Here is a 13,924-nt window from a genome sequence, read left to right on the forward strand (position 1 = left end):
TTCGAATATGGCTCCCAAGTGAAAGGGAAGAGGTGGCCAAGGAGGCTCCTCAGAGCTCCATCACATTGCTTTCTCCAGGGCAGCCCCATCCCAGGCTACGTGAGATGTGGGAAACAGTGCTGGCCTTGTGCACAGGCGGTTGAGTCCCTAGGGAGTAGAGGAGTGGACCAGTCCATCTGCTCCCCAGCACCTCTTCCATAAAGCCAGGGCAATCCAGGCATCCCTGTGGCAGGAAACATTTTGCCACCAAGTGCATATTGAGGCTGGTATTAGGAGCCCATTTTGAAGTCTAGAACAAGGATATAGCTCTAGGTCTTGTTTTTCAGTATTGTGTGGTTTTGAGGGGTTCTTTTTGGTTGGTTGGTTGATTTTTCACAGGGGTTTTTTGGGTCTTTTTTGTTTTGTTTTGCTTTTTTTTTTTGTTTTTGTTTTGGTTTTGGTTTTGGTTTGGTTTGGTGGAGTTTTTTGTGTTTGTTTGTTGTAGGGTTTTTTTGGGGTTTTTTTGTGGTTTTTTTTTTTTGTTTGTTTGTTTGGTTTTTTCTATTTTTTGGGTTTTTTTTTTTTTGGGTTTTTTTTTTTTTGGTTTTTTTTTTTCCCTGTGGTAGGAATGGAAAAGAAGAAGGAACTGAAGTTTTGGAGTCCCAGAACAGAAGATGAACTTTCCTGACAAGTCCCTTTTGTCTGTAAGCAAAGGAAGTAACTGTGTCTACATGATGTAACTACACCATCACCTACTGAATTTGCATTTTGTCAACATGTTTTTTTTCAGAATTACAAATGGAACTGGCTTGTAATAATGACTGGCACAAGCTTATCAGGAGACTGCAGGGTAGCATGTGCAAGCAAAACTTTTCTTGATTTCTCAGTAGTATTTCTCAATCCTCACACTACAGATAGTTATGTGACAAATCTGTGATAATATTCCATGACAATGGCATAACAAACAGTTGCTAGTTTAAAACAGATTGAACAAACAGGACAGGAGTTAACACTTTAAATGATGGTTTTTCCACTTCCTTAGCAGTGTTTTTACCTGCCCCTAAGATGGTGGTTTAACACCTTGGAATGGAGTGAAGTGAGCAAGCTGGTGTCTTCTGCTGGCTTCAGCAGTCAGATCTCACAGAACCTCACAGCTGCTAAGGGAGTACATTTCCTTGACTTGAGCAGTACAATTATCCAGGGTACAAAATTTGTATTTGACCTTTGTCAAGCAGCTTCCTATCTGCAACAGAGGTTTGTTCTCCCAGTTCTCTGGGGGTGTGCAGAAATGGATTAGGTGGCAATAAATCATCACACGGCCTAAGGGCAAGCGAAGCTGGCAGGAGGAACCCACACAATGCCAATTTGTCAGAGAGCAGCAACCCCGTGATATGCGGCTTGGCACACGGGGAATTTAACGATCTCGAACGAAAATGTTACGGGAAGATCCAGGGCAGGGCAGGGCAGGACATCCATTACATCCTCCGTGAAGCAATTCTGCTGGCAGAGCCCCGTGCGAGCCCCGGTGCTGGGGCACGCCAGGGTCGGGGTACGCCGGGGTCAGGACACGCCAGGGCCGGGACATTTGTGGGGCTGGCTGGGCGGGAGCCGGGACAAGCCGGGGCCGAAATGGGCCGGGGTCAGGACGCGCCGGGGCCGGGGCCGGGGCACTCCGGGCGGCTCGGGCGGGGACACGCGGGGCACTCCCGTTGCCAGGCAACCGCCTCACGCCCAGCCCGAGCCCTTCCTACCCTCACCCGCGGTCGGCCGCGCGCTCCCATTGGCTGTCGCCGCACGGCTCACGGCTCCCATTGGGGGTCCGCCGCCCCTGCCGCGTCCCCATTGGCGCACCGCCCTCTGCCCACGTCGCGTCACTTTCTCACGCCATTCCCCCCGCCCGCTCCGCCCGCCACGCACTGGTCGGGGGGCGGGACCTGGGGCGTCCGCGGCTGTGATTGGCGAGCGGCGCTGTCGCTCAGGCTACGCGCCGGGCGGCGGGCGGCGCAGCTGCTTAAAGGGGCCGCACGCCCGCCGGAGCCCGGTACTGTCTTGAGAGCGTGCGGAGTCACACCGGGACCGACAAGGGGAGCGACATCGGGAACGACACCGGGAGCCATCACCTCCGACGGGTGAGCGCGGCTCGGGCCGCGGAGGCGCTCGGGCAGGGGGCGAAGGGCTGTGGAGCCGCGTGGGAGAAGCACGCGAGGGGCGGCGGGGCTGGGAGGGGGAGCCGCACGCAGGGTCGGCATAGCTGGGAGCGGCTTCCAGTGGATGCGAGCGCGTTCGGAGGAACGCCCGTAGCGGGGCAGGGGGAATAAAATAAATTTAAACATGAGAAAAGAAAAAAAAAGATAAAATACACCCAAAAAAGGTGCATCAGGGTGTCCTAACTGAGGTGTTACCCTGCATCCCGCGCCAGCCGCTGTCCGGAGCATCGCGGCCCGTAGGGCGGCGCAGCGAGCGACGCTCACTACCCGGGCAATCAGGTGCGTCCCGAAGGAGCCGCATCCCGGAATGAGGCTCCTGACCGCTGCCTGCCGTCCTGCCCTTGGGGGAGGCCCCCGGCTGTGTGAGCTGCGGTAAGCGGCTACTGCGGGGCTCCGCCGGGCTCTACCCCCGTCTCGGAGGCAACCGAGAAGCCTTCGGCGTGTCTCTTAATTGCCTCCCAATGTCGCGACAGCGTCGCCCTCCCAAGCCAGGAAGGGCGGACTGAGCGTGTCTCCCTGCCCGTGCGAAGGCAGCCAGGTGTTGCCCCAAGGGATATCGGCGCCTTCTTTCCTGATGGCATTTGCCGCAGGGTGTGGGCATCCCGGCGCCCACCCATGTTGTGACGGAGCCCCGTGCTCGGATGTGCCGCCATCCCCGCGGGTGGGGCCGCACGGCTCCGTCCAAGGTTCCGTCCCCGCGGCTCTGCGCAGTTCGCCTGTATCCCGGCGCACGGCGATGAGCGAACATCCCGCGGGGATGCCCGTCCCAGCCCATCCCGGCGCCCGCAGCTGAGCGTCCCGCCGGGATGTGGCAGCGGTCCGGCCGGGCGCGGCGACCTCTGGTGGCGGCATGGGTGTCGTGCGCGCGAGTGTCACCTGCGGGCCCTCGTGGGGACGAGTCAGTGATGTCGCAGCCGGGGCTGCCACGGGCACAGCCCGTCTCACTGGTCCTCTGGAGCCAAAGGCATCCCCTTATAGCAAACAAGGCTGGGACTTATTTTCTATCTTTGAGTAAAGTGTTGCGTTAGAATTAAAAACGTAGGTAGGAAATAACAGAGTTAAATTGTTGACATAATATGCTCAAATTCCTAAGAAAGACAGTAATGCCACCAGTCATTACAAACGAACATGTTTCTGGTATCACAAGCAGAAAGAAGTGGCTTGTCTTACACTTCTCGTTCATTCCCAGCAGAATCATAAGGAGACACAAAACAAAGCATGCTTCTCATTTCCATAAATCAAAGCATGTGGGGTTCTTGTTATTTTAAAACAAATCATACTTCTGAGGAAATTTTCATTTTCAGTAAAAACTCAATGATAGAATGTTTTTTGCTCTTTGATGAGGAAGACAAAAGACCGTCTGTTTTACACTGAGTAAACAAATTTTTTTTCTGTAATGACTGACTTAAGATGTCATATGTCCCATTTCCTTCAGTGGTCTGAATACACTTACAAAGAAGTGCTTCTCATGGCAGTGCAGCCTGGCAGCCTAGACTGCCACTCTGCTAGGTGTGACTGGTGAACTTGATATTTGGTGAGCCTGGGAACACAAAAGAAACACCCACTCTTTAGTTGTGTTCTACACAAAGTTTTCTGACGACAGAACTGCAGCAAGTAATAGCAATTGAATGCCAGTTTTGGCATCTCAAAATTCTGCAAGGAGCAAGCACAGAAAACACTGGTTTTCATCAGCTCTCATCAATAATATAATTCCTTTTGGCATATTGATTTTCCCAATTCACTGCTTGGTTAAAAGCTGCTGTTCTCCTATGCCCGTTATTGGTCAAGGCCATTACGTGCTTCATGCAGGCTTCAGGGAAACCTTGCTGCACCCTTTCAGTAATTAAAATGACCTTATTAAAAATTAGAGGGAGAGGGACTTCTTGCAAGAATGTGTAGTGACTGGACAAGGGGGAATGGTTTCAAACAAGAGTACATTTAGATGAGATATGGGGAAGAAATTCTTTAGGGTGAGGGTAGTGAGGCACTGGCACAGTTTGCCCAGAGGAACTGTGAATGCCCCATTCCTGCAAATGTTTAAAGCCAGGCTGGATACATTGAGCAACCTGGTCTAGTAGAAGGTGTGCCAGCCCATGGCAGGGGGGTTGGAATGAAATGATCTCTCAGGTCCCTTCCAACTCAGGTTATTCAATGATTTCTGTGTAAATCTTAAATAAAGTTAGGCCTTTTGAGATTCTCTGCAGCCTCCAACTTTAAGCTTTCCGTCCCTTGGAGCAGCAGTGAGCGCTACTCTGGGTACATGGCTCACCCTCAGCGTGGCTGCCAGACATTGATGAGCTGGAATTTCCTTTTTGAAAAAAAGTGAGGTGTTTTGTGCCAGAAAGAGAGCTGAAGCCCAGAGCCCTTTTCCCAGCTGGTACCTTGTGATCTCTCTGTGGGCAGTGTATCTACACTCATATGGAAGCCAGAAAGTGTCTTCCTGCAGTGCATGTGCAGATTTGGGATAGAACACAGCTCTTGTAGCCAGGTTTTGCACCCCAGCGCTGCTGTGTGTCCCCAAGCCGTGTGTGTGACTTGCTCACGGTGCTGAGCAGGGACATCCCTTGCTGTCCTTAGCTCCCGGGTTCTCTCTGGACCAGCACACTCCCTCCCCTGGCTGTGGCTTCAGCGAATCGGCGATGGCCGCTCCGTAAACAGCATCAGCCGGCTGCTGTACCATAACAAGACCAAAATCCTGCCCGACAGCTTCCAGGAGGCAGGAAGAATTATGGGTTTGCTCAGTTTGTGGGCTGTTTGAAGTTTTTTTATCTGTCTAGTTTAAAGCAAGATACTGCGATACGGCACCGCTCCGCTTTGCAAATAGAAGCGAGGTGCCGAGGGCTTGTCCAAAATAACAAACACAGCCAAGACCATACAGGAAGCCTCCCCACACCGGGGGTTCGGGCGCTGGCGAATTCAGTTTTATTTCTTGCGGGAGTTTTTGCCCCGCGCCAGCCGGCGAAGCGAGCGCTGTCCCGGCCCTTCCCGCACCCCGCGCTGGGCGGGCGGGGCGGCTGCTGCGCACGCGCACAGCCCACGGCGCGCATGCGCACCGTGGCAGGAGGCGGCCATGGGGTTCCGCAGCGTGTAAGAGGCGAGGGGCGCTGGGGTTAGCCTGCGGCTGTGGCGCGCTGTCACAACCCTGTTCGCTCGTTCCGCGGCTCCTGCCCGGCTCCCGGGTGGGTTATGGATAACCTTGCGGGGTGGGGAGGGCGGCAGCACGGGACACAAGCAAGGCAAAATTGGTTATTTTGCTTAAAACTACGCAGTGCGCTGTAGAGCCGTTCTTTGTGCCCTTACGCAGCTGGTCCTGGCTTCTGGAAGCTTGGAGCTGGGCACGGAAGGGACGAGTGCCGTGTCAGGATGTAAGCTGAGGAGGATGGTACCGGGCTGTGTAACTGAGGGAGGGTTGAAGTAATGGGGTGTAGTGTGTCTGTCCTTGGGAGTAGTAAATCCCCAAGTGTGGTGACGGAAAGGTTGTGGGGTTATAATAAGGTAACTCGGCCTATCAGGGAGAGCATTGTTCATCTCAGCTCATGAAATACTCCTCCAGGTATGGTATTATCCAGTGTTCTAGAATGCCAGAATAGAGTATGCAACAAATAAAAAAAAAAAAAAAAAAACACCCCTGAAAACGAAAAAAACAAAAAAGAACACCCCACACTGAAATAACTCTGCCTTGTTACAAGTGTAAACAAAACAAAGTGACCTATGTCGCTTTGTTTAAAAATTAAAAATTATTTTGAAGAGTCCTGGCCTGTCTTAAGATGGTGATTTCCTAGTAAGGGTTTTCAACTAGCAACGCTAGTAAAAATGTCCAATGTTTCTAGCTTGGTTATATGCAAAATTGAGACTTTGCATATAAGCAGAAGTAAGATACTGAACATTAATTTCTCAAACACTTAACACTTGGTAAGTGTGTGTTTTGCTTCAGAAAACTTGGGTTTAACCTATCTCTGTTCATCTCCAGGGCTGAAATGTGTATTTCCACTTAATAAAATCTTATAAAACTAATGATGTTTACAGTATGCTCATACCAAAGCTTCACCAGAGGCAAAGGCTTGCCTTTTGCAAATGACATTATACAGTACTTGCAACACAACTTTTTCCTTACAAATACAGGAACTAAAAGTAGGCTCCTCTAAATATATGTGAGTACATCATTTGGTTTTGTGGTTTTCTTTTTTTTTTTTTTTTCCTTAAAGATCTGCCACGATGCCTGGGTCTCTTCCGGTGAATGCTGAATCCTGTTGGCCCAAAGATGTGGGAATTGTGGCACTGGAAATATATTTTCCCTCTCAGTATGTTGACCAGACAGAGCTGGAGAAGTATGATGGCGTGGATGCTGGGAAGTACACCATTGGGCTAGGCCAGGCAAGGATGGGGTTCTGCTCTGACCGTGAGGATATCAATTCCCTCTGCTTGACTGTGGTTCAGAAGCTCATGGAGAGGAACAACCTTTCCTATGATTGTATTGGGAGATTAGAAGTTGGAACGGAGACCATAATTGACAAATCAAAATCTGTGAAGACTGTCCTGATGCAGCTTTTTGAAGAGTCTGGTAATACAGATGTAGAAGGAATCGACACCACCAATGCATGCTATGGAGGCACTGCTGCTCTTTTTAATGCTATTAATTGGATTGAGTCCAGTTCCTGGGATGGTAAGTCAAGGGTATTTTCTTGAAAAGTTACATCACCCTCACTTCAGTCTGCCCTACAGTGACAATGGTCGTGTTTAACCATATAAAATTCAGAGGGTAAACTGTTATTCTCTTCTAAAGTCTTTTTCTTATATGCCCTGGGCATTTACTACTTCAGTTATAGCATGAATAATGACATAGCTACTAATGTAAAGGTCTTCTGTAAATTTTGGTGATTGCCAATTGAAATGTGGGAGAAAAGTCAAAATTGAAGAGCCCTTTATTCTTAGTGTCATCTCCTCAATAACTAGAGTGTAAAATTGATGATGGATGTTAAGATGTGCCAGACTCGTGGCTCCTTCTCACTGTTTTTCCTGTGTGTTTTTCCCAGGACGCTATGCCCTCGTGGTGGCTGGAGACATAGCTGTGTACGCCTCTGGAAATGCCAGGCCCACTGGGGGAGCTGGAGCTGTTGCCATGCTGATCGGCCCAAATGCACCGCTGATTTTTGAGAGAGGTTAGTCCTGTGGGAAAATATACACTGTTCAGGACAGATTACTGCATTTGCACTGGAGCCTCTTCCTGGTTTTTGTGCCTTGCTGAAGCAGCAGATTAACTCCCACTAATGTCAGAAATTGTTCTTTGTCTCCTCTTGCTCTGGGCTAACTCAGCCAAGTCCAGTTACTGGATGCAGCACGGAACAATTAGAGGTGCTCCTATTTGTTTATTTCCTTGAGGATTCTCCAGTAAAATTGATAGAGTAATACTAGAGCTGAATAAAACAACATTCTACTTCTAGGACAATATGACATTCCTTTATTGCATGTATTTGTCATACTCAATTCTACTCTGCTTTACAGGCTATTGAGAACTGTGTAAGGTAAGGACCTTACCTTAAAAGACCAGAAGTGCCATGAAAAGCTGCTGAACTGGAGCCAAAACTGCTTCTTTTCCCACATGTGCCAACTGACACACCCCACTTGACTCAACGCAGCTGAATAAACAAATTTTCAACTTTTGTCGATTTCTCTCCCCCAGGGTTGCGTGGAACCCACATGCAGCATGCGTACGACTTCTATAAACCAGACATGGTCTCTGAATATCCCGTAGTGGATGGCAAGCTCTCCATACAGTGCTACCTCAGTGCACTGGACCGCTGCTATGCTGTCTATCGCAACAAAATCCATGCCCAGTGGCAAAAGGGTGCGTAGCCTCTCCCGATGATACTGCAGGATTGGCAGATGCTTGAGTGTGTACCACACAGGCAGTTTTAGTATCTGATCTAAAAACTAGTCTGTGAGTCTCTTCATGTTTGTATGTTCTGAAGTGATAAAAATATTTGCTTTCCCCTGTAAGAAATTATTTATTTCTGTTCTGCCATAGCTAAATTCCTGACAGTCTGTAAGCAGTAGTCTCTACAGACATTTGTTGGGGTAAGATATAATGCCTTGGTTAAAAGCATACTATTACCCACCTTCATCCAGGCTTTTAAGAAACTTAGATTAATATTTAAATGTTCTGTAATTATACTGGTTTTTTTTAATCCAATATGCTTAGTAATTGCTTCAATTATATTAAGAGGCATAAGTGTGAAGAGAGGCAAATTAAGTAGATTATTATGTTAAAATGCTGGGTAGAAATACAGAGATCATATTAAACATAGTTTTTTGTTCTAGAGGAAGAGCAAACATAGTTAGCTGGTGCATAAGGTGGTAAAAAAAGAATTTTTAAAAAGAAGCAGTGCAGTGTCCTAAGTGTGCTTGACAGCAGTAGTTAGTGTTACTTGTATGTTTGTGTCTCTGCTATGCCAACATGTTACGATGACTGGTGTACTGCCAGCTCCCTGCTTTATTTACATAATTGGAGTACTAAACAGAGGTTGTAACATAATACTTCTGTCACTTCCAGAGGGGACAGACAGACGTTTCACCTTGAATGACTTTGGATTCATGATCTTCCATTCTCCATACTGTAAACTGGTACAGAAATCTGTGGCTAGACTCTTGCTGAATGACTTTCTCAGTGACCAGAACCCAGAAACAGCAAATGGTGTTTTCAGTGGTCTGGAAGCTTTCAGGTGAGAATGAATGGCTGCTGTCTTCCTTATCCACATAATCTGTTACATATCCAAGGTGTGTTTTTACTTTCTGCTATGTAGTAACTGTTTCTGAACTTTTTTTTTTCCTTCTCTTTTGAATAGGGATATAAAACTTGAAGATACATACTTTGACAGAGATGTGGAAAAAGCTTTTATGAAAGCTAGTGCAGAGCTCTTCAATCAGAAAACCAAAGCTTCATTACTTGTATCCAATCAGAATGGAAATATGTATACCCCTTCAGTCTATGGTTGCCTTGCCTCTCTTCTGGCCCAGTAAGCATAAAATTGGGCAGAGCTGTTTATGAATAAGGTCATAAAAGGTTTTTGCAGAAAGTCTTTTGTAAAAGCATAATCTAGCAAACCTTTCCCTACGAGATTGCCTGAAGCAGAAAAACTAAAGTTAAAACACAATCCTGCACACATAGTCAGTTCAGGTGACACACAGATTGAAAATGTCTGTGTCAAAAGCTGATGCAAAACAGCTGCTTACTGCAAAGTAGGATCTTATTTGTAAGGTAGTGTCTGTTCTCAGCCGTAACTTTCCCCCTCTTCCTTCCCCTAGAAACACTCCTGAAATGGAAAAAAATCTGAATGTCTTCTCTGTCTTAATATAATAAATGAAGCCAAATTAAATTAGCATTTAATTTTTGTTTTCAAATACAGCCTTTCACAAAATCATATTAAGTTTATATTAAACCACTCCTCCTGGATTTTTTTCTTTTTTCTTTTTTTTTTTTTTTTTTTTTTTTTTTTTTTTTTTTTTCTTTATTTTTATTTATTCTGACATTGTCTTCCAAGATTGTTCTCTTTTTTTTTTTTTTGGCTTTAGTTTGCTTAAGAGTGAAAGCTGTCTGCCTTCATCATATTCTGGGCATTTCTCATGCATGTTTTGCTCTAGGCAGCTTTCAAACTCATCACATAACAGCAGTATTTGAATTTGTTTTTTTAAAAGCCAGCATTTATGTACACAGTGTGCTAAATGTGTATTATAGACACTATAATTTGCTGATTGCTTTTCCAAAGATAGATGCAGTTTCTAGTTATTTAAAACTGGAACTTTGGCTTAGTTCTGACTTTAAAAGCTGTTGTATGATTTGCAGGTACTCCCCAGAGCAGCTTGCGGGACAGAGAATCAGTGTGTTCTCATACGGCTCTGGTTTTGCTGCTACCCTGTATTCCATCAGGGTCACACAGGATGCCACTCCTGGTGAGTGACTGGAGGTGATGTCATCTGCCTCCCTTGCTCAGCTCACTCTTGATGCCTTGTTGCACAACCCACTAGCATGAGGAAACCTGCAGGGCAGTGCCTTAATGACAGCAGTGCCACACTGAGAATGTCCAGCTCCAGGGAGTGTTTAAATGTCTCCTTGAACAAATAAATAATATTTGTTAAATATCTGTTAAATATTTTGAGTTGGTAATTGGGAATATTTAAAATGACTAATACTTCAGATTCTATAAGGCAAAGTACTTTGAATGTTCACATACTAATGTGCAGTTCTCAGTACTAACTCTACCTTACATGATGGTTCTATATTGCAGGTTCTGGACTGGATAAAATAACTGCTAGCCTTTCTGATCTCAAAACAAGACTTGACTCAAGAAAATGCATTGCACCTGATGTCTTTGCTGAAAACATGAAGCTCAGACAGGAAACACATCATTTGGGTAAGAACCTAATGTCAATTGTTCCTAGTCCTTGAGCAAAATGCTTATCACTTAATCCGCCAGACTTCAAATGATTAGGGTGTAGAACAAAGGAAATGTCCAACCCTTTCTGCTTCTAAGTAGCTTGTGTTCATTTCGCCCAACATGTCTGAAGTAAAAATGGTGGGTTATTTTTTTTCTGTCTCAGTGCAGCCAATCTGCAAAGGCCTGTGTTGGGTAAAACTCTTGCCAGGAAACAACTAACAATGTGTTATTCCCTTTCTTACAGCCAATTATATTCCACAGTGTTCAGTTGAGGATCTCTTTGAAGGAACATGGTACCTTGTGCGTGTGGATGAAAAACACAGGAGAACTTATGCCCGGCGCCCACTCATGAGTGATGGACCTCTGGAAACAAGAGTTGAAGTTGTCCACCCAGGCATTGTTCATGAGGTGAACACTCGGCACTCTTTTAAAATTTGATGTAAATGGTGGAACCATTTACATGTTTGTCTTAGCATGTGCATGTATGTTAAGAGGAAGTGGTTTTACGAGTTACATTGAATACTTTGTTAACACATGTAACATACAAGCCAGAAGTAAAAAGTTGAAACTGCAATTTTAAAAAGTACATTTCATCATAAAAAGAACAAAACTGTACAAGAATGAAACAGGAACAAACTGGCTCTTCTCACACAATCTGTTTGCATGAAGCATGACCAATTTGATTGACTTAAGGCAAAGCTGTCCATTGTAGCATGAATGTTGTTTGAGAGTTGGACTAGCCATGAAGTATGAATGTCTGTGAACTAGAAAACTGTATTTAATGTTTTTTTTCCCTTCTTCTTAGCACATCCCAAGCCCTGCTAAGAAAGTGCCAAGAATCCCTGCAACATCAGAATCAGAAGGCGTTACTGTCGCCATTTCCAATGGGGAGCATTAAGATACCTCTGTGAGGTGGGGAAAGAAACGAGGTGTGAGGGCAGGGTGAGAGAGAGAGAAAAAGGATTGCAGTAGCGCTGAAGTTTCAGTGTACACTAGTACTTTACTGGAGCATGAAAAATCTGTTTAGGCTCCTTGAAAAAAATCATCATAATATGGTGTGCTGATTTCATAGTATTTTCAGAACACTAATATCAGGAGTATATTGGAGATAGAAGGACTTGTCAGGTGCTGTGGGGATTCCTTAAAATGTCTGAACTTTTTTAATTGCTGAGAAGTAGCTGTAGTCTGTTACAAAGTCTTCATACACAGAAAAAAAAAAAAAAAAAAAAAAAAAAAGGAATCTTCTGCCTGTTCTTCCATGTAAAATGACTTGAAACCTACACTGTTAACTTCTACTAGTACTCAAATGTGTGCAAAATAGTCCAAGCTTTTAATGTTAGGGTTCTCAGTGCCTTGACAATAAGCAGTCAACCTTCTGAATACTGCAATTCTCTTTCACTTTATCACCTTCCCTTTCATCTCCCTGTCTGCCTCCCATCACCCCATTGCTTTGGGGCAGGCATAGAACCAAGAACATCATCCATTGCTGGAATAGAGCCTCTCTTCCTTGTCAAAGTGACTGGATCAAGAACAGCTAGGCTGACAAGTGGTTTTCTTAGAAGAAACTCTTGTGATCCACTGTGTTAGCTACTATGTAATTCCTCCTAACATCTTATGTGATTTATACCTGCATTTTAAGTCACAAGAGACTGGGAGGAAAAATGAAGAAAAAGGGAGGTAGTAAATTTTTTATTCTAAAGAAAGGGGATCATTGATTTGACACCATAATAGATGGTTTAGAATATCCAAGACAGCAGAATTTTCAAATAAAATTTAGAGCCATTGTGGAGCTGTTTTAATTGGCAAACGAAGGAAGAGACTGATGTTTATCACTTTATCTGGAATGCTAGTCTGTTTGTTGTCTTTTATATAATACATTTCCAAAAGACTCTTTCTAGCTTTGAATCTGGCTTTGTACTTCGAAGTCCTTCTCACTATTGGTAATACTGTAGGAGTGGAGTATTTTATTTCTTTCCCCCCCTTCCCCAGTGTGCGAGCTAAAGCTATCCAGTTTGCAAGCAGTAGATAGATTTACAGTGGTTATGGGGAGTCCATTCTGGTAGATTTTTAAAGCCCAGATTGGAAATGAACTATGATATGAGCCTTTTAAGCTTGTAATATATATATACATATATATATATGTATATATATATATATATATATATATATATATATTTAAGTTGAACTAATGTACAGAATGAAGTTTCATTGAATTTATTTCTTTGCTAATTCTACAAAGCTACATTATCTAATATAAAGTAGCAAAAAATTATTTCTGTTAATTACATTTTTTGTGTGTGTGTAATAAAATGTTTGTATTACCTGTCACTCACTAGGATTTGATAACTTGCTGTATTTGTACAGTCAAGCCTTGGTAAAATAGTTGTTTATTATAAATTGATGAATACTAATCTGTTTGTTCTGCTGAAAATGATGGAGCAATGCATGATGATAGTGTTTGCAAGTATTTTGGTTTAGGTTGCCCTCATGAAACTTAACCTTGGCACCTGTAAAACAAACTGTCATGGAACAGAGTCCATTGCTGGCAGTGGACAAGCCAAGAAGTGAGCTACTGGCACAGGCCTTACAGGTCTGTGAGGCTGATCCTTTATTAAAATAAAGTTTGAGATATTTGAAGACTGTTGGAGTAGTGCTGACTTGTTGGTTTTTTAGGATGGATTTATTTTTCTTTAACAGGAAAGAGGAAGCTGGCTCTGGTTAAAAACCCACAGTTGTGGGGTCACAAGCTTTGTGGACGTTCTGCATCTTTCTGCTTAGTAATTCCATTACAAAAGTGGAAAAAAGGAGTTGCTTAGGCTGGTGTTAAACAATCTTATCAGGGCTATGTTTCAAGACAACTTAGAATGCTTTCATATGGAAACTGTTTATAGTGGAGCAATTAATACCCACTTTATGAAATGGAATTAATTACTGTTTTATAAAAATTGGTATTGTTTTATTTACCCTCAGGGATTCTGTGAAGGAGGCTTTGTTCTTGCTTTGTACACACCTGAGCCTCACTGAGTCCGGCTTCCCATACACAGCTGTTCAGAATCATTCCACTGCTCATTTATATGAATTACTCCCTCTAAAGTGAAATTATTTTCTCATCAGTGTCATAAAAGATAAGGCATCCTGCCTTTAAATATGAGACCACCAGCTGTACCTGTATACACCTTGTGTTGGGTATCTTTCCTTAGCTAAACTCTCAGCTTAGGCATGTCAGCTGTCCCTGTTCAGAGAACAGCTGCCACACTTGTCTTTTGCACTGGAGTTGATGCTGTTGAAGATCTAAGCATAGAATAA

General features: G+C 44.6%; 1 protein-coding gene across 1 annotated transcript; it reads left to right on the top strand.

The window, feature by feature from the left end:
• Positions 1-2,010: 2,010 nt before the first annotated feature.
• Positions 2,011-13,255, top strand: HMGCS1 (3-hydroxy-3-methylglutaryl-CoA synthase 1). The gene is made up of 10 exons (XM_054002713.1): positions 2,011-2,108; positions 6,392-6,849; positions 7,220-7,345; positions 7,867-8,031; positions 8,737-8,905; positions 9,029-9,199; positions 10,027-10,133; positions 10,469-10,594; positions 10,863-11,026; positions 11,424-13,255. The coding sequence occupies exons 2-10, from the start codon at positions 6,402-6,404 to the stop codon at positions 11,514-11,516; spliced, it is 1,569 nt and encodes a 522-aa protein (XP_053858688.1). The 5' UTR covers positions 2,011-2,108; positions 6,392-6,401; the 3' UTR covers positions 11,517-13,255.
• The last annotated feature ends 669 nt before the right edge of the window (positions 13,256-13,924 follow it).

The sequence above is a fragment of the Vidua macroura genome, chromosome Z (genome assembly GCF_024509145.1).
Source record: "Vidua macroura isolate BioBank_ID:100142 chromosome Z, ASM2450914v1, whole genome shotgun sequence".
Lineage (NCBI taxonomy): Eukaryota > Metazoa > Chordata > Aves > Passeriformes > Viduidae > Vidua > Vidua macroura.

What these genes read in the sequence shown, in the direction of transcription:
- HMGCS1 (XM_054002713.1), top strand. Translation starts at nt 6,402, where the DNA reads ATGCCTGGGTCTCTTCCGGTGAATGCTGAATCCTGTTGGCCCAAAGAT. An exon ending in TGAGTCCAGTTCCTGGGATG is followed by an intron (nt 6,850 to 7,219) that starts GTAAGTCAAGGG and finishes TGTTTTTCCCAG; the next exon opens with GACGCTATGCCCTCGTGGTG. An exon ending in AGTGGTCTGGAAGCTTTCAG is followed by an intron (nt 8,906 to 9,028) that starts GTGAGAATGAAT and finishes TCTTTTGAATAG; the next exon opens with GGATATAAAACTTGAAGATA.